General features: G+C 50.1%; 7 protein-coding genes across 7 annotated transcripts; 3 read left to right on the forward strand and 4 right to left on the reverse strand.

Moving 5' to 3' along the window:
• Positions 1-1,323: 1,323 nt before the first annotated feature.
• Positions 1,324-3,429, reverse strand: BO94DRAFT_540499 (uncharacterized protein). The gene is made up of 3 exons (XM_025612926.1): positions 3,125-3,429; positions 2,362-3,056; positions 1,324-2,292 (listed from the first exon to the last, which is right to left on the reverse strand). The coding sequence occupies exons 1-3, from the start codon at positions 3,267-3,269 to the stop codon at positions 1,477-1,479; spliced, it is 1,656 nt and encodes a 551-aa protein (XP_025461791.1). The 5' UTR covers positions 3,270-3,429; the 3' UTR covers positions 1,324-1,476.
• Positions 3,430-3,787: 358 nt separating this feature from the next.
• Positions 3,788-4,775, reverse strand: BO94DRAFT_590978 (uncharacterized protein; the record flags this gene model as incomplete). Its single annotated transcript, XM_025616074.1, has 3 exons — positions 3,788-4,146; positions 4,203-4,503; positions 4,563-4,775. 3 exons carry the CDS (start codon positions 4,773-4,775, stop codon positions 3,788-3,790), a joined length of 873 nt encoding a protein of 290 aa, XP_025461792.1.
• Positions 4,776-8,280: 3,505 nt separating this feature from the next.
• On the forward strand, positions 8,281-9,610 carry BO94DRAFT_479088 (glycoside hydrolase family 28 protein; the record flags this gene model as incomplete). Its single annotated transcript, XM_025608732.1, has 4 exons — positions 8,281-8,547; positions 8,624-9,049; positions 9,097-9,226; positions 9,279-9,610. 4 exons carry the CDS (start codon positions 8,281-8,283, stop codon positions 9,608-9,610), a joined length of 1,155 nt encoding a protein of 384 aa, XP_025461793.1.
• A 380-nt stretch (positions 9,611-9,990) lies between these two features.
• BO94DRAFT_628928 (Zn(II)2Cys6 transcription factor) lies at positions 9,991-11,841 on the reverse strand (the record flags this gene model as incomplete). The annotated part of the gene is made up of 2 exons (XM_025617517.1): positions 9,991-11,709; positions 11,771-11,841. 2 exons carry the CDS (start codon positions 11,839-11,841, stop codon positions 10,083-10,085), a joined length of 1,698 nt encoding a protein of 565 aa, XP_025461794.1. The 3' UTR covers positions 9,991-10,082.
• A 1,592-nt stretch (positions 11,842-13,433) lies between these two features.
• Positions 13,434-15,451, forward strand: BO94DRAFT_590981 (ferric reductase family protein; the record flags this gene model as incomplete). Its single annotated transcript, XM_025616075.1, has 7 exons — positions 13,434-13,630; positions 13,682-13,811; positions 13,870-13,889; positions 13,961-14,253; positions 14,306-14,884; positions 14,945-15,378; positions 15,437-15,451. 7 exons carry the CDS (start codon positions 13,434-13,436, stop codon positions 15,449-15,451), a joined length of 1,668 nt encoding a protein of 555 aa, XP_025461795.1.
• Positions 15,452-15,788: 337 nt separating this feature from the next.
• Positions 15,789-17,491, reverse strand: BO94DRAFT_540503 (uncharacterized protein). The gene has a single exon (XM_025612927.1). It carries the CDS (start codon positions 17,451-17,453, stop codon positions 15,984-15,986), a length of 1,470 nt encoding a protein of 489 aa, XP_025461796.1. The 5' UTR covers positions 17,454-17,491; the 3' UTR covers positions 15,789-15,983.
• A 3,952-nt stretch (positions 17,492-21,443) lies between these two features.
• BO94DRAFT_503967 (MFS transporter) lies at positions 21,444-23,182 on the forward strand. The gene is made up of 3 exons (XM_025609495.1): positions 21,444-21,751; positions 21,808-22,264; positions 22,317-23,182. Exons 1-3 carry the CDS (start codon positions 21,552-21,554, stop codon positions 23,139-23,141), a joined length of 1,482 nt encoding a protein of 493 aa, XP_025461797.1. The 5' UTR covers positions 21,444-21,551; the 3' UTR covers positions 23,142-23,182.
• Positions 23,183-23,614: the final 432 nt, after the last annotated feature.

A 23,614-nucleotide genomic window follows, 5' to 3' on the forward strand; every position in this document is an offset into this window, starting at 1 on the left:
CCTAATAAACCCTAAAACCCTAACCCTAAAACCCTAATAAACCCTAATAAACCCTAATAAAAACCCTAATAAACCCTAAAAACCCTAAAATTATACAGGGTGGTACTTCACCATGCATTATCTTCAAAGGCAAGGTCCATATTGAAATATGGTACAAAGATGACGCCTTACCACACGACTGGAGGATTAAAGTTAGTGCCAATGGCTGGATAACTGATAAAATTAGACTACAATGGCTTCAAAAACTCTTTATCCCAGCAACTACTAGCCGTACGACTGGCAGATATCGGCTGTTGATTCTTGATGATTATGGAAGTCATTTGACTCCCTAATTTGACCAGATATGTATAGAACATGATATTATACCAATCTGCATGCCAGCACACTTATCACATCTTTTACAGCCTCTTGATGTTGGGTGTTTTGCACCTCTAAAGCGTGCGTACGGGTGACTAGTTGAGAATCAGATGCGGGTTGGTTTTAATTATATTAACAAGCTCGACTTTCTTGAGGCCTATCCTAACGCCCGTACGGAAGCCTTTAAGCCAGAGAATATTCAGAATGGCTTTGCAGCAGCTGGGCTAGTTCCTTTACAGCCAGAACGTGTGCTATCACAGCTGAATATATGTTTGAAGACCCCTACACCACCCCCAAGTCGATCAACTACCTCTGCACCTAAAACGCCGTACAATCTCAAGCAGTTGGATAAGCAAGCATCTACAATCAAAAAACTCTTGCGAAATCGTACGCAGAGTCCTTCTGCCCAACAGAAACAGCATTAAATCAGCTTGTTAAGGGGTTTGAAATAGCTCTTAATAGAGCTGCTATTCTTACAAAGGAGAACCAGGATCTACGGGCTGCACATGAAAAAAAGCTTCAAAAAAGAGGACGATCAAAAGCACAGATTGCTTCTACAGAGGGCCTCTCAATTAAAGAAGGGCATGCTCTTGTACAAAGCAGGAATCAGATAGAAGAGGTCATACAGACCAGGCCTGTTGTACAAGAACCAGATGCACCAGATACATTGCAGCCTCGCGTACGGGCGCCCCCGCGATGTAGTGATTGCCATGTTATTGGGCATAGAAGGTTCCAGTGTCTAAATCGTGATCGTATTTAGTCTTTATCTAGAAATGCATGTTTTGGTGGCTTTAGATCGCTTTTAAATTTCAACCATGGTAAGAGGTGATCCGCTCGCTTGCGTGATCCGCTCGCTTACCGATTACGTTAGCCTGATCTCTAAGGCTAACATCTCATTGTTCCACGTCTCCCTACGTATCTCTAACATTAATCATTATCTTGAGTAGTCCCAGGGCTTCTTAGCCCGTCACATTAAGGGAAAATAATACTGGTAATAGAAAGATAAACAGAGTAAGTAGAATAATATAAGCACCATATGACACTGAGCTGGGCTGCCGTCACACTATACAGAAGATAGAAACATAAAATAACGCTATACCTTAATTTCGATTTCGTCATTCAATCTTGCCCGAAGCCCCAATGATAATCGTAATTTGGCCCACCTTCAACATCAAACACCACTATACGGGTCACTGTGAACTTTGTTTTTCGCTCCTTCTGATTCGCGTTAATGCCCTCAGCCCCATTATACTTCCTAGTCACCTCATCATACCCCCCTGTCTGACATATGGCGGTGTCTGTGCCTCCCAGAAAAGTCGCCTGTCTTGTGGCGGAGTCAATCTCCACTCCCACCTTCGATCCTTTGGGATCACCTATACAATTAGGGTGGTCGACATCCCCTATGGCACTGTCATATAGTTGAGACGAAGACATGTTGGCCTCTCCATTCCAGCGAAACAGACTGAAGCTGGGCTGAAGTTGGAACAAAAGTTGTGGAAGGGAAATCCTCGAGTTTTCTACCTCTTCCAGCTGCTTTCCCTCTTCTGCAGCAGGGGTCTGCGTACGGCCAGGGAAGAATGCCCCTACAACTACCTTTTTCGAGTCCTGGGCCTGATGCCCCAGGAAAAGAACAAGCTGCGCCCGACGGTTCGGATCGTCAAGGAAAGCTTGATGGAGTATGTGACTCAGATCAAGAGTGTCTGAAAAGCTGTGTATCCAGTCATGTTGCTTTTGAAATGTGATCAAATTGACCTTTCGTCCTAATTCTGTCCTTTCGTGAGCCTGGAATGGAGGGACAAATAATGATACTGCACGAAGAATTCCATCCAAAGTGATGTCTGGAGTTGATTCACTTTCCAAGTTTGGTATTTGTGTAGGGGTGCAAGGCTGAAAAATGACGGCCCAGAGCTGATGAAAGCACTGCTCTAGATTTGGCTGGTGCCAATAATATTGTTAGATTTACAAGTGGGAGGAAAGAAAAACGAAAAGGTGATTTGATCTTACCAGGATATGTAAAGCCCGTAGTACTGAGTCGGGGGCCAGATATTCGTCATGGCCATGACAGAATGAGCGTGCCAAGATAGTAGCCAACTCCTCTGTCTCCGGACTATTTTCCCCAAAGTAGCCGTAGTGGAGTTCCCGGCCCCAGGTCGACTTATGGACTCGTAGCCTTATTATTAGACAGACCAAAGACGCCAGGTCATTCAGCTTGATCTGGTATTGGTCTGTTCGTCCCTTGAGATGTTCCGCCAACGGCTTGAGCTGGTTAAGCGATGGAAACAGTTTGGGATGGGCAGGGAATATTGGAAGTAATGCCTGCATCACATCATCGGTGATTAAAGTGTCATAACTTGCACCATGTGGATCCGAGCTCGACTGATCATCAATCAAGCTAATGCCTCGGAAGATTCGATTAATCCTAAGCATGCAATTACAGGGCTCATTACTCCACCCCCAAGAATGGCCGTGTCCATCATCATTTACGGTTCCAAGAAGCCGTGTACCTTGGAAAGACAGCAGGATCAACCCCTGCTCAAAGGCTGGCAGCTCCAGCTTTCTCTCGCTCGCATCAGGGAGTGGAAACGGGTGATAGGCGTAGAAACAAAAGCAAGACCACAGGACATTGATAGCCGTGTCTGGAATGTTCGTGTCCGGATGGGTTCTGGCAAGGTGGTTTTGGAAACTCTTCTTCGTCCAGTCTGACACGGTGTCCAGTACCTCGTTAGCATTATCCAGTATGACTGTCGTGCAACTAAGGGTGACTTACAAGGCTGCTTCTGGGGAGAGTCCCTGATACTAGACGCGGAGAACACAGCTTGCGGTGCGACTGAGGTGGTAACCTCCCGGACAAGGCAGGCGTGCAAGTCTGAAAGAACAGTGTCTGGATGTCTTTGGTCAGGTGCATTGTTCATCCTTGGATTTTACCAGCCATTGACTGACTGACCAGGTGTGGTAGTGCGAAGAAACTTGTCGATCTTCTTCTTCCTATCTCCGAAAAGTATATGGAACGCTACCTTGTCCAAGACGCCCATCATGACTGCTGCTTTTCTTGTTACTCACAGAGCGTGATTCGTAGAATGGTGAGTTCAAACAGATTTATGGATCGCCGTGTTCTCCGTCCGTGGGGGCCACGCCAATTATAGGAAGGCGGGGCTGACTGAGCATCATTGCACAGCCTCAATAGTACTAGTTGATGGCGGCTGTGTAAAACCACCCAATCAGACCGGAGATACGCTGTTGGTGAGGCTGATCTCTTCAACAGCAATTTGCTTTTCTGGACTTGGCTCCATAAACCAGTAGATCATTCATAGGAATCATGCAAGCTGGAGTGCTTGAATTGTTTGTGTGACGCTATGCTCAAGCATTCTATACTATCTAAAGGGATAAGTGTTAACAGGATATTATCAGCGGAAAGGATCTCCCCCTCCCATTAGGCCTTGATCTTTTTGTACAACTTCATGACAAAATCCCGACAATTGTTCGTCAGCAGATTATATCCCTTCTTGTTCATCTCTGTTGCAATCGCTTTGCCATCCCTTTCGATGTCCTCGTATGTTAAGCCCGACTTAATCTTGCCAAGCACCTCGTATGAGGCTTTCGTCCAACTATACCAAGTGGCGTCACTACGATCTGTAAACTCGATGGTTTTGTCATCAAGTTGGATGTCGTAGCATCCCGAGTCAAATTTGAGAATGACGGTGTTTCCTTCTGTTCTCTCCGTGACATAACCTACAGCGATCAGGTAATGATCGGGGTAGGACTTGCCGGATACCTCATTCCGTTCACTCCCTGAGGAAATATTATATCTCGTTAGTTCCAACAGTACATTATTCCCAGAAGCATACCAGAGATGCTAAGAACAGTGGATAGTCGGGACATACTTATTTTGATGGCATAGCCCTTGCCAACCTCGGGTGTTTTCCCCAGGGCGCTATGCAGCTTTTTATATTTGTCGTCCGTCTTGGTGGCCGTAGCACGTTTCACCTGAGTTGCGGGCTGGCGTGTAGTCTTCGATGGAGTATCACTCGAATCTCCGCTGGATGAGATTGTGATGACAGGGATCGATTCAAGCGACTCGGAGCCATCGATTCCTGGCAGGGCCAATTCATCGGTAGTCTCTTCATCCTCATCATCCTCGCGGCAGAACTGGGATTTATCTAGTTAGGGCCTGATAAAAAGCAATAGTGGGAGTGATTAGCACCAACCCGGCAGTTTGGAACATCCGCAACGGGGACAGAGGTTGGTTTTCCATTCGCTTCAGTTGTTTTAGAGATCTGCGTCGTTGTCGGAATATCGGCTATAGCAACGGACACCGGATCAACTAGGTTTTGGGGGATAGCAGCCGCGGAGACCCCGGACGCCAGAAACACTGAAGCCAAAGCGAAGGCCTTCTGAGCGGTGATGTTTCTGAGCCACATCTTGGTAGGCGAAATATGGTTGGCGATGGTATATGGAGACAAAGAATGACGATAATGAAAAACAACGAGCGAAGTGTATAGTATGGAGTAACAACGAGAGTAATGAGGGTAATAGCAAATGAATGAGTGGATAGCAGTAGAATGAGTGGATGATAAGAGCAACTAAGAGGAGTAGGCCGGGCATTTATAGCCATGTTGCCCTCCTATATGTCGAGACGCTTCATCAGAAGGAATGGGGCGGTTTCACCAGATCCAGGGTAGGATTGTGTGGCACCAGATTATCCTGTGACATTATTGACTCAATAGAGAGGTTTGTAAGATGTCGTCTCTAGACTGAGGAAGTCAATTGGCTAGTCGATCAATGGCTGGGGCCTGCTTCTGCAATGGGGGCCAACAAAGCCAATTTGGAATGGAGAGGAGATGAAGAGTTCCACCAAGCATTGGGGGCGGGTGGCTTCGGTATTTATTATTACCTCATGAGGAAAATGACCAAATGCAGAGTAGTAGCTATGCTGCTGAAGAAATGTACAGTCAACCTCAGCGACACAAGTCACTACAATGCAACGAGTAAGCCCACTATGACATGTGCTGCTGTCCGATGCAACACACCATAAGAAAAACTGTTCATATCCATTGACACCTTAGCTGATGGACTGGTTACAGTCACCCGCGTGTTTCTCTCCCTATGAGGGAGTGAAGAGCAAGGATGATCCGCAACCTTCCGGTGATTTGGCCCCTGGTGTGGGAATTTCGGAACAGGATTTCCAACCCGTCAATTTGCAGGGGCGCACAGCCTGGGGTCTAGTGCACAAGGACAGGTCACTCCGGTGATCATTGGTCAAGATTCCTGATGGTTCTGCAAGAAGAGAAGCCTGTCTATGAAAGCCGCTGTAGGGTTTACCTGTACTCGTGGTCAGTAGGACGTCCAAGGGCGATCACAGTTAAGAATATACATCGAACTACTAGTTGGGTAGGTCGAATCCAGTCCCATCCTTCATTGAGGCCGGTACGATCCGATGCGCCACTAGCTTTGTTACATTGAGATGCTGCCTGAAGGAAGTGAGGAAGTGGGCCTTGTGGCATTGTTCGTCCGCCGCCCCCATGCAGAGGAGCGGATTTGGGCACACAAGGCTGAATTGGACCGATTCCATCCTCGGCCCCCACGGGTACCACGGGTACCACGGCCGCCGACCGCTCGCCCCGACGGGGATCACGTGGGTTTCTAGTCTACTGGAAACCAGGTCCAGGGAAGGGAGCTGCTTTCTTCCCTTTCTCCCTTACTCTCTATCTAACAGTGTCTCTTCTGAGCACTAACTCTGGATCAATTTATCACCAAAACCTCGATGACATGACCTCACCCACGCCGTCTGTTCGATCGTCATCGGAGAGAGATATGGTCCTGCCAGTATGGCGGCACGGTCGTATCATCTTCTGTAAAACACTACAGGCACGGTGAAGACGTCCCCTACCACCCACTCACTCTACCACTGAGGCTGCCCGTTATCACGCATCTTACAGCTCCTTTCTGCTGCCGAGCTCGCTACTGAGATCGGTGCAGAATTTGACTGCACGTTGCACAACCCTGACTACTTCATCTAAAATGCCTGGAAGGGCCGAATACACAGCAGCGTCCATGTTCGAAGTATGCTAACCACACGCCGCCCATCTAAATCGAATCTCGCAAACTACCGCCTGGTCAACGCAACTCATGAGCGATCAGGCCAAAGGTCTACAACACCAGACTTGACCTAGGGAGAACCATCCCTCAACGCGATACGAGACGTGATGTACCTTAGCAGCACGCCCTGCGACAAATTGCATTGTATCGGCTATGTGATGGATGGAGCGAATGGTGTATCGTGCTCCAATGCTTCCTGGCAAATCATGAGGGCTGTGGAACACATTGATACGTTTATTTTGCGAAGGTGAATCCATCCTATTCCTCCAAATTATGTGTTTGCTCGGGAGGTACACTTGGAAACAGATGACCTTGTGTTCAACCGTTAAATATAACAGTATTCATCCATTTCTATAGGGTTGTAGTGCAGTCTCTTTCCTGTGTCGTCTTATCATCGCAGCCCGAACGAGGATGAAGATAAGGGGACAAGACTGCCAGCCAGTCTCATGGCATGATGAAAGAAGCAGAGTTACTAACAACAATGTATCATTGCAGCACTAGCGATGGGGTACGAACTGGTGATAAGCCATTTTGTACATCAGGCATGTGCTTAGTGTTGACTTCCATGGTCGCATCTTCGCATAGTAGCTCGAGGTAAAGCCGGGAACCGTCCCTGCTGAGAATCAGGCCACAAAGATACTTTTGACTAACATCATAGATTCTTGATACGATAGGTCATGGTGTGACCCTTGTATCTCCAGGTGACTGTGAGTAGGGTGCGTCCGGACACAATCCAGCTTCGCACTTGAATCCCTAGCGTGAGGCGCGGGCCCATGGCAGATTATAAATAGCCATCGGCCAATTTCTCTAGGCTGTGATGTAAAGAAGACTAAAGTCAGGCCTGTGTCCTACAGGTATCTATTTGGGTCCAGTCTAGACTTTGTGTCAGCGAATTAAAATGAACCTATCTAAGAGTTTCACATGGTCGGTAAGTCGTTTTTCCCGAGACTGAGAAATGGCATTTGCTCCCATCTCTTGGTTGAATGGAGACATATGAGGATTGGACGTCTAGAGAATTCATGTGCCATCCGCAACACTAGGCTTAATTGAGTGGTCTACTCCGAGCTGACGTGTTTTCCGCCGTGCGTGTGTCTCTGGCACCACCTGATTCGTGCCCGCGGGGGCTCGTAATGAGCCCACGTGCCGGCCTTCCGTCTGTGCCTGAAGCGACTCTGGCTGAAACTTTCCTGCTCGTGGTTTGATCGTGTTGCTCATCATGGAGGCCTATATGGATAGTTGGGCTTGGGGAATTGAACAAGTATGTCCATTGCAGAGTATGGTTCCCTATCAGCATATTCCAGATACCCTTACTGATAACTCGCCCAGGGGAAATTACTATGGTTGACATTGAAGCAACGCTACACGGTCAGGTATTGGTGGGAGGAGAGCACTTAATCTAAGCATTGACACGGCCCTCTTGGTAGCTCCCATCCCCACCAACCATAGTAATCCGAACCGCTGCGGGTCGTTTCTGCAACGACCTCTCGACTCCGCAGGGGATAGCTGCAGAAGTTACGGTTTTGTTTCTGCACGCGGGTGGGATCCTCCTGGCGGGAAATGCTTCCTGAGTGGTCGGCTTAATTTGTACCTAGTTTCCGGTGCCCTCACCACGGGCCTAGTTCCGCCACCAAAGCAACCATGGCGGCTTCACATCCTCGAAGCGAGATTGGCAGACCCCTGGCTGCTAGCGGATATGGTCGGAGACGGGGGTATAAGATGCTGATCGCTGTCAATCCTGTTGGACACTCCTCAACGTCGACTAACACTCTTTTCGTCCAATTTTCAATCATCATTCATTCATTCAGACATTCATTCCCGGTTCCGAACATGATCCATCGACTTGCTTTTGCCTGCGGTTTGCTGGCAGCCATTGCTGTCCAGGCTATGCCTGCTGAGCCCGCTCATCCCATGGTGACTGAAGCACCTGACGCCAATATTATTGACAAGAGAACGACGACTTGCACCTTTTCCGGCTCCGAAGGTGCATCCAAGGCCAGCAAGTCCAAGACATCTTGCTCCACGATTTACCTTTCCGATGTGGCTGTCCCATCTGGCACCACCTTGGATCTCACGGACCTCAATGACGGTACCCACGTACGTTTCCCAGTCAATATATTGCTCCTTCCGCCAATGGTTCAATGCCATTGAGTTTAACTAACCAGATGGTGAGGTCATCTTCCAAGGAGAAACCACATTCGGCTACGAAGAATGGAAGGGCCCTCTGGTGTCTGTTTCTGGGACCGATATTACCGTCGAAGGTGAGAGTGGCGCCGTCTTGAATGGTGATGGCAGCCGATGGTGGGATGGAGAGGGCGGGAATGGTGGCAAAACCAAGCCCAAGTTCTTTTATGCCCATGACTTGACCTCTTCCACTATCAAGAGTATCTACGTCGAGAATTCTCCTGTTCAAGTCTTCAGTATCGATGGATCCACCGATCTCACCATGACTGACATTACCGTGGACAACACCGATGGTGATACGGATGACCTTGCTGCCAATACTGATGGATTTGACATTGGTGAAAGCACCTATATCACCATCACGGGTGCCACAATCTACAACCAGGATGACTGTGTTGCCATCAACTCCGGAGAGGTATATGACGACCTTATCATATTTATCCATTACTAATCATTGCATAGAATATCTACTTCAGCGCTAGTGTCTGTTCTGGTGGCCACGGCCTGTCGATTGGCTCGGTTGGTGGCCGTGATGATAACACTGTCAAGAACGTCACCTTTTATGATGTCAATGTGCTCAAGTCCCAGCAAGGTATTCCAAGCTTTTGACAGTTCATTCTTCTATTGGCTAATCCATCCTCTAGCCATCCGTATCAAGACCATTTACGGCGATACCGGCTCCGTCAGCGAAGTAACCTACCACGAGATCGCCTTTTCCGACGCCACAGACTACGGCATCGTCATCGAGCAGAACTACGACGATACCTCCAAGACCCCCACCACGGGTGTTCCCATCACCGATTTTGTCCTCGAGAACATTATCGGAACGTGTGAAGATGATGACTGCACCGAGATCTACATTGCGTGCGGTGATGGAAGCTGTTCTGACTGGACCTGGACCGGCGTGAGTGTCACTGGTGGCAAGGTCAGCGATGACTGCCTCAACGTTCCTTCGGGAATCAGCTGCGATTTGTAATACAATCCCCTGGGAAGATGTCTACAATGTACGATGTCTTCCAAGATCGCCGTTTGCTGCGGGTTTATATATTTTCTATATCGTGTCTTTATTTCTATCTTTGCCTGGTGAGGAGTGATGTAACTCTTCACACAGTGCAACTATTCGATCATCATTTTACTCATATTTGGCGGGGTACACTGACAGAATCAAGTAATAAGTTAACTGTCGTCAAGGGGCGGAACTGCAATGAGTTCAATAAAGCTGGAAAATGTACTAGATATCGTACGATCTTCGTATGTGGAGCGGCAACCTGACGGAGTAAACAGAGAGCGACATGGTCAGGCAAAAAATATATACTATACTTTACATTGTGGGCCTGCTACAGGAGCTCGAATGACCCGAGGTGGTTAACCGTACGGTTATATACTGCGGTCAGAATGGAATGGAGACCCAAGCCCTCTTCAACATAACACATTCTGTCCGCATCAAATCATGCACAGTCTAAGTACCACACGGACCGGCCCTCAATCTCCGAACACTTTGTTTCCACTACGCCGCCCGGCCGACTCGCGAGCCAGTCCGAGGCTCCTTGAAGTGAGGCAATGGATCCCAGCAACCGACCGTCCTGCTCTAGGGCAAGAAGCTCCTGAAGGTCTCGACTATCTTTAAGACCGGTCCCCGGAGGAGATTGGCCAGCATGCCAAACCCCCTTTTCCGGCTGAGGGTGCTGTTTGATAGACCCGGAACCACCGCCCCCCAATCCCAGTTCCAACTTCAGCCCACTAATGGCATACTCTGCGACCAGCGCGCCATTGTAATAACCCCCGGCGCGCGGGGTGCTCCGGAGGGCCTGGATCGCCCGTGCCCGGATGGCGTAGTCAGGACAGCGCAGGGCCAGAAAGCTGAGTGCCGCGCAGACGGTGCCATCGGGCGTGAAGCGCGCGACACGGCGAGGAAGACGACCCGGCCTCTGGTGAACGGGCTCCGTGCGTGTCAATGCAGTCCGTGCGTCAGAGAGCAAATTCTCATATTCGTGGAGGAGAGCCCGCAGATCGGGATGGCATGGTGGGTGAAGACATGTTTTTAGGGCCAGGGTGAAGGTGCGATGGGCCAGTTGAACCATAGTAGAGGTTTGATCTTGTGTCTCCGGGAGAGTCTGTCGAATGAACATCTCCCATTGCACCCCAAATTGATTGAGACAAGATAGGAGCCGTTGCTGTTGTGGCTGGAGCACGGGGTACTGGTTCAGGAGTTCTACGTCCGTGAGGCTCCAGCAGCGCTCAAGGAGGAGGAAGACGGTTGGGACTACGGAGTGCAAGATCTGACGGGCTTGCTGGACGGTCTGGAAGGGCGTTGCACATAAACGGGCCTCAAAGGACTCGTGATACTGAAACTGTTGGTCAAGGGGCAGGAAGGGCTGCTGGACGCCGTGAAAGGCTGAGTGGGCATCGAGATAGAGAAAGGCTTCTAGGAGACCTGGGGGAATCGGATATGCCGCTGGATCCATGCTGGAAGCGCCCCGTCGTAGCTCGTGGAGGATGTGCAGCCCACTACGCAGGTGGGTATTGGCGTCATCGTAGCGGGCACAGGCCAGCTCGAGCAAGATGAAGAGTAGGCAGCAGACCAAAAGCACCTGTGGTAGCTGCGGGTCATGCGACCCTGTCCGCCGCTGGAGCAGACTGAACGATTGACTCGAATGGACCAGGGCAAAACCGTGCCAGGAACTGCGCAGATCCTGGCCTGGAATTGCCAGTCTGTCGGTTTCGTGGATGTGGTGATTGACGGCACTGAAGGCCAGCACGGCGTGGTAGACGGCCGGCTCGATGGCGCTGAGGGGGAAGATGACCTGCTCCCACAGCCCTGGATCCGACGCCTCGACACACCCCGGAAGCACCACATAGTGGAAGAAGGACAAGCATCGCTTCTCATCCGAGGTCATGGTCATGGTCCTGGTCCCGGTCCATGCAAAGTCGGTCGCGAGGGACGGCAACAACTGTGCCTTGGACGCGACGTGTTTACCGGGGAGGGGATTGAGCTCCACTCCTTCACACGGCCACCCGGACGTCTGGCAGTTGCGACATCCTCCCGGGGTCTCGTCGCATTTGATCCGGCGAATCCTGCGCTCCTTGATCAGTACGGTCGGTGTCCAGACTTGCTGAGGGCAGACCCTTCATTTACCGGCAAGTTCGACAACCGGTCTTGGAGCGTTTCTTCTGCGCCTGGCGGCGTCTTGGCCGTTGATCCCCCATGTACGAGAATGAGAGAGAGGCAGGCTGACGCAGGATCACTGACAAGACGCTCCTGTAGGCTGTCGCAGGACGGCCCCCCCTTTTCTGTTGCTCCGCTCACACTAGAGCAACACTAACGGACGCCGGCGATTCATCCGGCCAATCAATGTGGAAACAAGGTAGGCACACCTCCACTGCCCCAATCCAGCCAGCCGTGCGGACTGTGGAAACGCAAATTTCATGTCATAGCGTTGTAGTCCTGCCAGCCAACGTCTAGTTCGTTCCTCAGGAGCAATGACCGAAGCGACAAGTCGTATCATTGGAAATGGTTGCCGGCTGCTCTGACTCTTCAAGATGGAGCTAAGGGCTGCCCAATAACGTCATTCCTTTGGTGCATGATTGCACGGAAGTCAATCCCTGAAGCCGCACTATTACAATACCAGATAATATTGGAAAATTAAGATGGCACGCCCCATGTTCCATGAGAAGCAGACTCATGGAGATCTTGTGAAGGAGCAGACCGAACCAGGGGATTGGCTTGTCAGTCAGGATCGGATAATTAACCAGATTGATAGGATTCTCAGGTGGAAAAGGGAGCCAGATGGAGGTAATGTATATGGGCCGATATCGTATGTAGAGAACAAGATTACGAGATATTGATTATCAATCTATCCACCTAGTAAACACTGAACACATCTCTCGAATTAAGCCAATGGGATGTTGGGGAACCACCACGTGCATATCGTCTTTTTGACTACGGGATCTGATAAGGCCGGTCGAAATGGGTACATCGGTGAAGCATTACCAGAACGTAGATCTCTAGTCCCTCCCATTGGGTCAAGGTATCCCCACAAGTCTGGATCACAGAGTAGATGCCCCAAATGGGTGTACTCTGAACGGATACAATCGTTCTGTATGGCTGGAGTCTCCGAACTTCCGAACTCCGAGACATCTACCACATCATGCTTCTGGTACTCAATTAGTCTTTGTGGGAGCTCTTTCGCTGGCCAGGCTAATGTCTCAATCCGCGACGACTACTGGAGAATCGGTTCCAATTTACAGCGCGGAAAATTAAAAAATGGATCCGGCTAGGAAACTTGACTGTATCTGATCACCTTTTATCTGATTGATTAGATAGAATTTCTACCTTTTTCTCATTAGGGTTCAGGTCCACAATCACCCGTGCCCTGGTCACGCGACAATATATTTTGACGGATTTTACTGTCTCATAGATTTCTGCTGAGACATAGGCCTGTCTGCCCTTGAGGGGATCAATATACAATGTGCACAGGAAGTGACCATGACAATACTTACCCAACAACCAGTCTGCCTCACTCATTCTCGCCATATGTGGAATCCAGGGGGATGTGACATACGTCGAAGACCTATCCCATTTGGAAGAATGTCTCCATCCAATGTACGTCATGAATTCTGGGGATGAGTTGACTGCTCCACGATACTGGAGTCTCGCTTGAGATCGGTTCTCTTGGCACTGATTCTTACGCACCATAATTCCGATGGGGGAGGTGATATACATACCTCGCTCTCCCTTCTCCCCTCTCGTACAGCTATATCCATCCGACAAAGGCCATTTTCATCTTTTCACGCTGGGCATGCCTGCAACTGTCCCTATGGGTAATTCAACAGCTGCAAAGGCACTGCGCCTGTCTAATAATGAGTGGAGCAACAAGTATTTCGCCATTAGCATCGGCGTGATCATGGTCCTTTTTACTTTCCACCACTGGTCAAGTGTCATTTACTTTCACTATGGCCCCAGGAAGAGCAATACAACGTTAAATCGGTGTTATAGGTAAATCTACTGCCAAGATTAGGCACAAAGATACTGATGGTAACATAACAGGAAAACCCGACGGTTTCTTTCCGGCGCACAGATGGGACAGAGGACAGACCGGTGTCTTCTATATGGTATCTACTGGGCTATCAATTTGAGTCTATGCTTAACCAATGTGAATCTTAACAAAATCACTTATGTGAGCTCTCCTCCATCGTATGTTCAAATTGGTATACCTTATTTCTGACAGATTCCAGGTTGCCAAACGACTCGGCTGGTTCGTGAAGTTCCTGGCCCTCTTCCACCCCCATATCGCCCAAGCCAACAAATACTTAACGCAATTGACAGGATTTCCGTCGCCAACCTGGTGCTTTTGGTCTTCTTGGCGCTGAAAAACACACCCCTCGCGCCCTTGACGGCCAAATCCTACGAGAAACTGCGCCCACTCCACAAAGTCGCTGGATACACCTGCATCTTTACCAGCTGCTTGCACGGCATAGTGTACCTAGCTGCGTGGTCAGAATTGGGGGATCTGGTCTCGATGCAAGAGACCCGGAATCTCGCTGGAGCCATTGCAGGCATCGCCATGGTTATCATCGGGCTTTCCACCATCTCCTACATCATGCGTGGTTCTTATGAGAGTGAGCTATCCACATGTACGATCAAGCATTCCCCGTTATTCATAATATATAGTTTTCTATATGCTGCACGTCACCATGTTCCTCTTGATCATGATTACAGTCGGTATGCACCGTCCGAAATTGTCAACATCGACTTTAATCATCGTGATTTTCACTGCCTGTCTCTGGTTCGTGGACCGTATCATCCGCGGCGCAAAGGTAGTCTGGTACTTCTTTGGAAATTATGCTACAGTCACAGCCTTGCCCAACAACGCTCTCCGAGTACGACTCAGCCGCTGCATGAATTCCAGGCCCGGTTCCCATGCATTCCTGTGGGTACCTGCCATTCGCTGGGTTGAAAGCCACCCCTTCACCATGCTGTCTTCAAGTCCCACCGAATTTCTCATTCGAGTATATGATGGATTCACTCGGGATCTCTACCAGGCTGCCCAGAAGGCGCCGGGGAGGTCTCTGCGCTGTTCTGTGGATGGTCCATATGGTCAAGTCCATAACTTTGAAGTCTACGATAAGGCCATCCTTATTGCTGGTGGCAGCGGTGCGAGCTTCACATTTGCTGTTTCAATGGACCTGATCGCGTCATCTTCCAGAGCGGTTCACTCGATTGATTTCATTTGGGTAGTGAGACACCAGGGTGAGTTTAAGATAGATCAAAAAGATTTTTGCAGTTGCAGGACCTGACTCTGTCTCCTAGATAGCCTTGAATGGTTTGAGCAAGAGCTCAAGGAATTACAGGATCATCCGGACGTGAACGTCATCATTCATGTCACGAGTCAAGTTGACCCATCCGCCATATTGTCATCCACACCCTCAGACTTGGTGTCGGAAAAGGCTTCTGTCAAGGGTGATATAACCCCACCGCAACCGTCACCGACCAGCATGGATTTTGACCCTGAAAAGGGCCCATTTCATCAGCCCATAGCCAAAGCCCTCACTTCCCCCAATGAGATCCGGCAAGGACGTCCGGATATCGACAAACTCATAGCGACTGCTGTCAACACGAGCGGAAATACAAATGACCGGATCATTGTGGGTGCTTGTGGCCCTCGGGAACTCACAGCTGCGACACGCAAGGCTGTCACCGATATACTGCGTAATGATGGGCCGGCGATTACAATCTACACCGAGGTAGGCTAAGTGGTGGTCTTCTACAAGATGGTAACTGGCTCACTGACTTGGAACGCAGGAATTTGAATGGTGATCAGCATTCACCTGCGAATTATGATTTGCTAGTCGGTTGCAATAACTCCTTGCGGAGATGGTGTGGCTGCATCACTATATCTGCATAGCAGTCACTAATGACAGGTTTTGCTTCATCCCAACCAAAGATGTCGAATGCTTAGGGGCAAGTTTCGAGAGATGTGCTGATGGACAGCATCGACCACGTTATGGACGCTATTACGAACCCAATGAAATCAGTTATGTTGTTACGGCTTACTACCTCACTCGAGGTGTGCAGTTACTATGACTGTCACTTCAGCGTGGGATGGACACTATACTCGCCATCTTACGACATTCAATTATACCAAGGCAATTCATCAACCAATGGAATCAATTAACATTAAGTAAGGATTCCCTGTATTTGAGGGATCTCGTAACCAACGGGGGGCATATTCTCATCAGGGGTTATAATTATGATGTGAAAGGTGAACGATTTGGTCTGGATAGGCATTCGTCGATACGATGGCAACAGCATTGTCTGTAGGCACTACCAACTACTCTGCAAAGATCGATCACTTGGCCTGACCAGTCTCGTGGACATGGGGAGGTGGAAGGGCTCCCGTCGCGGTGGGTGCGGTGACATCCGCCACATGGGGCTGCTCCTGGGGCTGCTCCTGAGGATGGTCCTGAGGATTCTCCTGATGGTGCTCTTGAGAACCTTCCTCAGAATGCTCCTGAGAACGGTCATGGGGCTGATCCACCGTCACTGGAGGCACCATCGCCATTTCCGGATCCGCTGCTGCAGCTGGGGCAGCAGATGACCCCTGCCGTGACTGCGGCGCCACACTGGACGCAGGACTCGGCTCTAAGAGCCGGGGACCCGGGTGCTTCTCGGGTTGTTTGCTGGTCTTGACGCGGGCAGGTGCCGGTCCCAGCATTGGCGGGTACTTGAATCGGAATCCCCAGACAAAATACAGACGAAGTTTGGTCCAGAAGCTCATGGCATTCCACCGTTTTCTCAGGACCTCGCCATCGGCCTGGGAGCGTGAACGGTAGCCTTTCCGGAAGAAGCACAGTAACAACAGGGTGATGGGCATAATAGTAAGCGACCAGCAGACAGGCAGACCACGACGGGTTTGCCAGCCCAGCATCAGGCGGCGGAACCGGACCCAGGCTTCGATAAAGCCGAGAATCAAGAACAGGCCAATCCAGCCAATGCTCAGAATGAGGGTGAGAGCCAAAGGAGAAATACCCATCGGATAACTGTCAAGGAACCAGCTCTCCTCGCCATAGCCATAGTCATAGTAGGTATAGCCGCCATTGCTGCCATACGTCGGGTAGCCATAATTCCCGGGGTTGGTGTTGCCGCCACTTGGGCCGGTGTAGGTGCATCCCGCACCGGTATACAACGAAGTAGGCCGGTTGTATGTACTTAATGACGAAAGGGTACTGCTGGGGACCTGGGTGGGATCGACGTAGACGATGTCGATGGTGTAGGTTGTTGGCTGGAAGGGCCGACTGGAATCGACGGAGAAGGAAGTTGTCACCGCAGTGCGTGGGAGGAGGTCTTGCACCTTACTGGGAGGAGTGACCCTCACTGCCGAGGTCCGTGTCCACTGCGACGAGCATCCAGTCGGCGCAGTGTAGGTGATGTTGACCGCAAAAACAGTGCTGTGATAGGCATCGTCGTCATCGTCGTCGTAGTAGCCATAGCCATAGTCGTACTCGTCAACCACGGATCCAACACCAGTAGGGTAGAGCTGTTGAACGATGGTCACATCCTTCGAGTTGTCATAATAGTAGTAGTCATAATTGGAGGTGCCTGTAGAGGTGGCGGTTGAGATGGCCTCCGGGATGGAGCTGGCAGTGGGAGTGATTTGTTCAACGAGCGTGGTGGTGATGGTTTGGTGGTAGTATGTCTCCGTAGTGATCACTTCTTGGAAGTCCTCGGTGACAATCCACGGGGCAGCAGAAACGAAGGAGGACAGCTGGGTCAAAAACAAAAGCGAGGGAAGCAGCAAGAACGAGAGTGAGAGGGCCATGCTGGATGGTTGCCCTGGTTGGCTTGGATTGTGCAAACTCAGAGGGGGGGCCAGGAATGGTGGCGCCCATCAGGTACTTCTATAATTACCTGGATCCTACACCCTCATGACTCCGACTAGCCCAGTGGAAATTACTTCATCTCCACCATGTCCTAACAGCGTAATGATTGGCAGGGATTTCGTGAAAGGGTCTGCGCCGCGAGCTTAGCGTCGGCGCTATAATGCTCTGTTTTCTTGGCTGTTGACCAGGGTCCGCGACCCAGATAATCTGGAGAAACTCTCACCACGTCGTGGTCTGATGACAACAATTTTATTGATTTGCCTAATCTGCTTGCGTCTTTGACACAATCCGGTCGACATTGGGTACGATATGGTGCAATTCATGCTGCTGGCAAGAATCACGAAGTGGCAAAAGGCTGGGCGACGAAGATTAGCGTCCTCGCTTTCAGGGTCCTATCGTATTAGTCCCTGGAGCTAAATCGAAGAGACTTTGGCGGCTTGTTCCGGATTTGCCAGGATGCTGCCTGCTTCGCTCTCTGGTGCCTAATCTGGGCCAGTCCCCGGGCGCGCTGCGGATTTAGCTTTGGGTTGGGATGGGTTCGTGTTATCTCGACATCTCCACCCATGGATTGACATTGCGGGTAACCCACTCCAGGGTTCAACCCTATCCTAGCTTCTCCCAGGTACCAGCGGGTTACCTATCTTCGACCAAGCAGGCAGTCACCGTTGACATGAGGTGCACCGGCATCTGTATTCTCATGTAGGGCTTGTTACTATTGTTTCTAGGTAGGGATCTTGGCCAAGCTGGAGCTTTGCGGTGTTGAATCGTGATGTGATTGATGATTATCGTTCATCTTACTGTCGGGCTCCTACTCAGGCCTGCTTGTCGCGTTCCACTGTTCAATCTTTGCTAGCTTTCAGCGGTTCATCCATAGTGCAATGTCTTGGTCCACCCTTTCGGCCGTGAGACGAAATGTGGACCTGTTCCTGATAAATATTCAGTCTGGCGAACTGAGGACTAGGGGACACCACCAGTCCGAAAATACTAAATGTAAACACGATTGACAAGACAACTAGGAGGGGCCTGATAGACTCACATGGAAGGTTTCCTTGAGGTTCGAATAATCGCGATTCGAACTGCTCATTATTCGGAAATTATCACGCTCATGGCCCTAAACAGTCAACGGGAAATCATTATCAGGTTCCGTTTCTCAATGCAAGTTCCATGGAGTGGAATGTTATGGAAACGAAGCCGGTTATTCTCCGGAAGGGGTTCTCGTTACTAGCTTCGATGGTCATATTTTAGGTTTCAGTACTCTCTAGCAAAGGTTGACTATACACAGTCCCTGTTGCCCGGCTGTTTGGCGAGAATGATGAGATCGGAAGAGAGCTACTCGAGGTTCTCAATAAGACCATTGTAAGTAATTACATCGTCTCGGTCGTCGAAGCTACAGTGTAAATGTAATTGATGTTCTTGAAAAAGGCTGTTGGTAGATCTACCGATGCATCCACCTGTGCTACTGCGTAGAATTCACTTTTTGTGCTGTAGTGTGGTGATATTCGGTACCGTGGCTCTATGTTATTATCTTTGCAAAAGACTGGCAGAATTATGCATCTGGCTCTATCCAGTCGGCCCATGGCCCAGAAAATTACCATCGTGGCTGTGAGCATGATATTGACAGGGCGGGCATAGCAGGGATGGATACTACCGGGCGAAATACTCTAGCGGAAAATTCGGACTAGAGATGAGCTGAGTCTTCCACAATACGTTTTCAAGTCAAACGTTGCGTGTAATATGATGCTATAATACCTCTTGGTAATAGTGGATCCATATTGACCTCGCATTGGATGGCTGAAGGTCCGAAGAACCTCCACCTACACCAAAGCACATCACTAAAGGCAATGCCAAGGGGGGTCCTACATACAGACTCGGCGTCTGAACCATCCTTTTTAAATGCCCTCGCGTATTGGATACCCCTCATTGAGCTGTAAAGAGTGTTGGGACATTTTCTTCCGGTGGTGGATATGATTGATCGTGATTGCGGCAGGCCTCTGCAAATATATATATCCCTGTGTCGTGTCCTGGGCTAAACCACATTGCATATGTTACCATGTGATGGCGACTACAATGAGGATCCTCGTAGTGATTTTCATGAGCTTAAATCCACATTCTACAGACCAATATGCAGTATCCAACAAACTCTATGCATCTTTAGCCGATGTTTTGAGCGTCGTGGTGAGTTCCGCTCAGCTCAGCTATACAATGTTTCTAGTGCGAAGACAAGGTCAATTGTACATAAACTTCATCATATCTGCCGCGAATCTCGTTCACGTCATACGCCGCTTGGGTGTAAAAATTCCATGATCTGGTAGACCTGAATATAGAGACGTGAGAAGCTTGGAGAGTACTGGTTACAGACCAGAACGGTAACGGGTGTCGATGTTATATTTATTATAGATTGTTAAAGCTACTACCACGTAGACCAAAAGAAATATATCCCAATTGACACTGGTGTACAAGCCAGAAGTTGTCCCAACACAGGTTGCTCGAACAGGAAGGACACAGGTACTCGGACGGTGAGGGCAATTACCAGAATTTGACCTCATCCGGACTCGAACCCTCACTGTCCTGGTTTCAGTAAGGAGCAAAAACGCCCACAGGCTCATAACCCGTTGAGGATCACCAGTCAAGAAAACGGAAGAGGTGTGGGATGAGGTTATCTAGATGGCTTGCAGGATCACCAAGGCCACAATAACGAGAAGAAGGAATGCAGAACCTGGGATCATCGTCTACCAGCTAATCAGGTGCTCCATCACACATCTCCTATGCTAGAATTCCATGCCCAGCTCATCCCCAGAGTATGGTAATTCAGTGTTCCTGGCTTGTGTGAGGAGTGATTATTCAACACCCACAAGCAGGTAGTTACAACATGGGGTCTTACTAGCCGTAATAAGCTATATAACTTCGAGGTACACCAGATTCAAGGTCGGGGTCTCTTGAAAGTCCATCGGAGAGATACTACTAGTCTTCTACTAACCAGCAATGGGGTGGTGGTCCGGATGACGCAGCCTTCATTTATGATAAGACCTGAAGATGACGGCCCGAACCGCCTGGGCCTGCAGTCAAGCGTGTAGATGATTCCCTGGTTCTAGGCCGAGGTGACCACAGTGTCCCTGATCGGGGTTCAAGGCGATATGCTCCATGCTATGGTAATCTATTATGCATCAGATCGCATCCGCAATGTTATCTGTGGGCCATAGGGATCATTTTGAGATAACCCGCTTTTAGCGGATATCCGTATCAGATGACGCGAGATGCAGTGCGAATGGGTTCTGCTGGGAAGGTTTCTGGAATTGTAGCATCCAATGAAGATAGTGTAAGAAGAGAAGGAAATCAGGCTATATAGCATGCTAGGTGAATTTGTGGCAGATAACCTACGTGGCCGCCCACTGCAGACTAGTGGGCGTCTGACACGCAGGTGTATATTTCGGACATATCCCCTGGCTTGCGGGAGAGGGAGGGGGATAATAATCGGCCAAGCCAATAGGTGACTCTAAGAGCGAAGAATCAGGATGGAGTGGCTCGGGTGGTTTGCCCCCAAGGGGAAGCCCCGCCGAAGCCCCGCGCCAACATCACCTGATAATGATATGCTTGACCCCTGAGGAATCACTCCGAAGGAGGGGAGCATTGTTGGCAGCTCCAGCAATTCCTACAGCGTACTAACATGTTAACCTCCAGAGACTTCCCCGTCAATTTGTTGATATGTGCACCATGGCGTCCACAGACAATGGCACAGCTATGTCACGGCATCTTTTTTCGCTTTCGTTTTCGCGTTCGGGTTCGGGAGGGGGCCGCCCCACAGCCACCCGCAACAGAATTCGCCGGTGGCGCGTGGCGATGTTATTCACGTCGCTATGCAGCATAACCCCGTGGATAATCTCCCCTCGGATCCAGCGCCGAAATGAAAAAAAGTTCAACAACGTTTGGAAGCCTCGGGTAAAGTCCAGACGGGGGCAGATGGGACTTGTTATAAAGGCCCAAACTGCCCATGATGACGAAGCTGCCCTTCTTCCCCTGGCATATCAAACCCTATTAATATGGCAGCCCAGGCGGACTTGGAGAAGGCGGCCCTTCCCGCCACGGTGCAATCCTCTCCGGAGCTTGACAACGCCCCTCAACCCCACGACGCCAATATCGTGGATTACGATGGCCCCGATGACCCGGAAAGTCCCTTTAATTGGCCTCGCTGGAAGAAAGGCCGCCAGCTGGTCCTGATGGCGTTCAATACATTCATCACGTAGGTGGTCAATCCCCTTTGCGTGACAGCTTCCCCCCAGCTAACGCCTCGACTAGGCCCTTGGCCTCCTCCATGTTCGCCCCCGGAGTTGAGGGCGTGATGAAGGCTTTCCACTCCTCCAGTACGATGCTGGCCTCGTTCATCGTGTCAGTCTATGTCCTTGGATACGTCATCGGGCCATTCCTTATCGCCCCTTTATCGGAGATTTATGGACGCGTGCCACTCTATCATGTGTGCAATGTCCTGTTCCTCATCTTCACCATTGCCTGCGCCGTAGCACAATCCATGCCTCAACTGATCGTGTTCCGTCTGCTGGCGGGCACAGCAGGCGTCTGCCCCCTGACGATCGGGTCCGGCACCGTAGCCGACATGGTGCCCAAGGAGAAGCGAGCCGGTATCATGGCTATTTGGGCCATGGGCCCTATTCTGGGTCCCGTGGTGGGCCCGGTAGCAGGAGGTTTCTTGGCCGAAGATGAAGGCTGGCGATGGGTGTTTTGGGTCCTGGCAATTGCTGTAAGTAGGAACGCTCCTTAACATACAGGACCGCAACTGACATCTGCTACAGACTGGTCTTATGACCATTCTCTGCATGATCTGGTACCGCGAAACCTATGCGCCAGTCATCCTTGAGCGCAAAGCGGCGCGTCTGCGCAAAGAGACCGGGAATCCAGACCTACGTTCGGTGCATGACCACGGCAAACAAACCAGCGAGGTCCTGCTGTCTGCCCTGGCTCGTCCGATCAAACTTCTCGTCAAATCACCGATTGTCCTGCTCATGGTCCTGTTTGCCGCCACTACGTATGGTTACCTCTACTTGATGTTCACCACCATAACATCCATCTTCGAGGACGTCTATGGCTTTTCCACCGGTCTAGCGGGCCTAGCCTACCTCGGATTTGGCATCGGATGTCTCATTGGCCTCGTGGTCACCGGTGCGGTCTCGAATCGCATCGCCAAGAGTCATTCCGCCAAAGGGTGCTTCACCCCGGAATCTCGCCTACCCCCGATGATCTTCGGCTGCTGGGCCATTCCGATTGGGCTGTTTTGGTATGGATGGGCTGCAGAGGCACAAACCCACTGGATTGTGCCGATCCTGGGCACGGGGGTTTTCGCCATCGGTCTGATGACCGTCTTCATGTCCGCAAGTACCTACCTCGTGGACTCCTACCTACGCTATGCGGCCTCCGTTACGGCGGCCAATACAGGACTGCGGTCCTTGTTCGGCGCTCTGTTGCCCTTGGCCGGACCCTCCATGTACGATGCTCTGGGCTTGGGGTGGGGGAATTCTCTTCTCGCCTTCATCGCGTTGGCCATGTGTTCCTGTCCACTTTTCTTCTGGAGATATGGAGCGCGCATCAGGACACATCCGCGCTTTCAAGTCAAGTTATGATAGATAGATAATATAGATATGTATATAGATTACACTACGGGAATAGAATTTATACATAGATGATTTTAAAACACCACGCCGAGAGGGGGAACTCGGTACAAGGGTGGGCATCCATATATATTGGCTACAACCCGTAGAGATTCCCGGAATATTATTCATAAGGAGTCGCCTATTGTCTGGGCTATAGGATGACTGCTACTACTAGTATTGACAGCTTGGCAGCATCACTATGTGCGAAGTCCACCAAGAGCAACTGACTGCATTGCAAATTGATAACATTTGACGCCAAGGGAATAACAAATCGAATCTGACTGTCAGCCTACCTAGTCTAAATTGGGTCCAGACGACGCAAAGATCAAACACGGAAGCTACATTAAGAAATGGCACATCACCATCAGGAGGCTTTTGTAGGATGGCGAAGTTGTGACTCCCCAGCCATTCTTACTCCACGTCCTCGTCGGTTTCCTCGTCGG

Source organism: Aspergillus sclerotioniger (assembly GCF_003184525.1).
Source record: "Aspergillus sclerotioniger CBS 115572 chromosome Unknown BO94scaffold_49, whole genome shotgun sequence".
In the NCBI taxonomy this organism is placed as follows: Eukaryota; Fungi; Ascomycota; class Eurotiomycetes; order Eurotiales; family Aspergillaceae; genus Aspergillus; species Aspergillus sclerotioniger.

Bases quoted from the DNA above. Each gene is read 5' to 3' on its own strand.
- BO94DRAFT_540499 (XM_025612926.1), bottom strand. From the start codon at position 3,269: ATGAACAATGCACCTGACCAAAGACATCCAGACACTGTTCTTTCAGAC. The intron at 3,057-3,124 runs GTAAGTCACCCT...ACACCGTGTCAG, and splicing joins CTCTCCCCAGAAGCAGCCTT to ACTGGACGAAGAAGAGTTTC. The intron at 2,293-2,361 runs GTAAGATCAAAT...TATTGGCACCAG, and splicing joins TACGGGCTTTACATATCCTG to CCAAATCTAGAGCAGTGCTT.
- BO94DRAFT_540503 (XM_025612927.1), bottom strand. From the start codon at position 17,453: ATGGCCCTCTCACTCTCGTTCTTGCTGCTTCCCTCGCTTTTGTTTTTG.
- BO94DRAFT_503967 (XM_025609495.1), top strand. From the start codon at position 21,552: ATGGCAGCCCAGGCGGACTTGGAGAAGGCGGCCCTTCCCGCCACGGTG. The intron at 21,752-21,807 runs GTAGGTGGTCAA...CGCCTCGACTAG, and splicing joins GCGTTCAATACATTCATCAC to GCCCTTGGCCTCCTCCATGT. The intron at 22,265-22,316 runs GTAAGTAGGAAC...CATCTGCTACAG, and splicing joins TTTGGGTCCTGGCAATTGCT to ACTGGTCTTATGACCATTCT.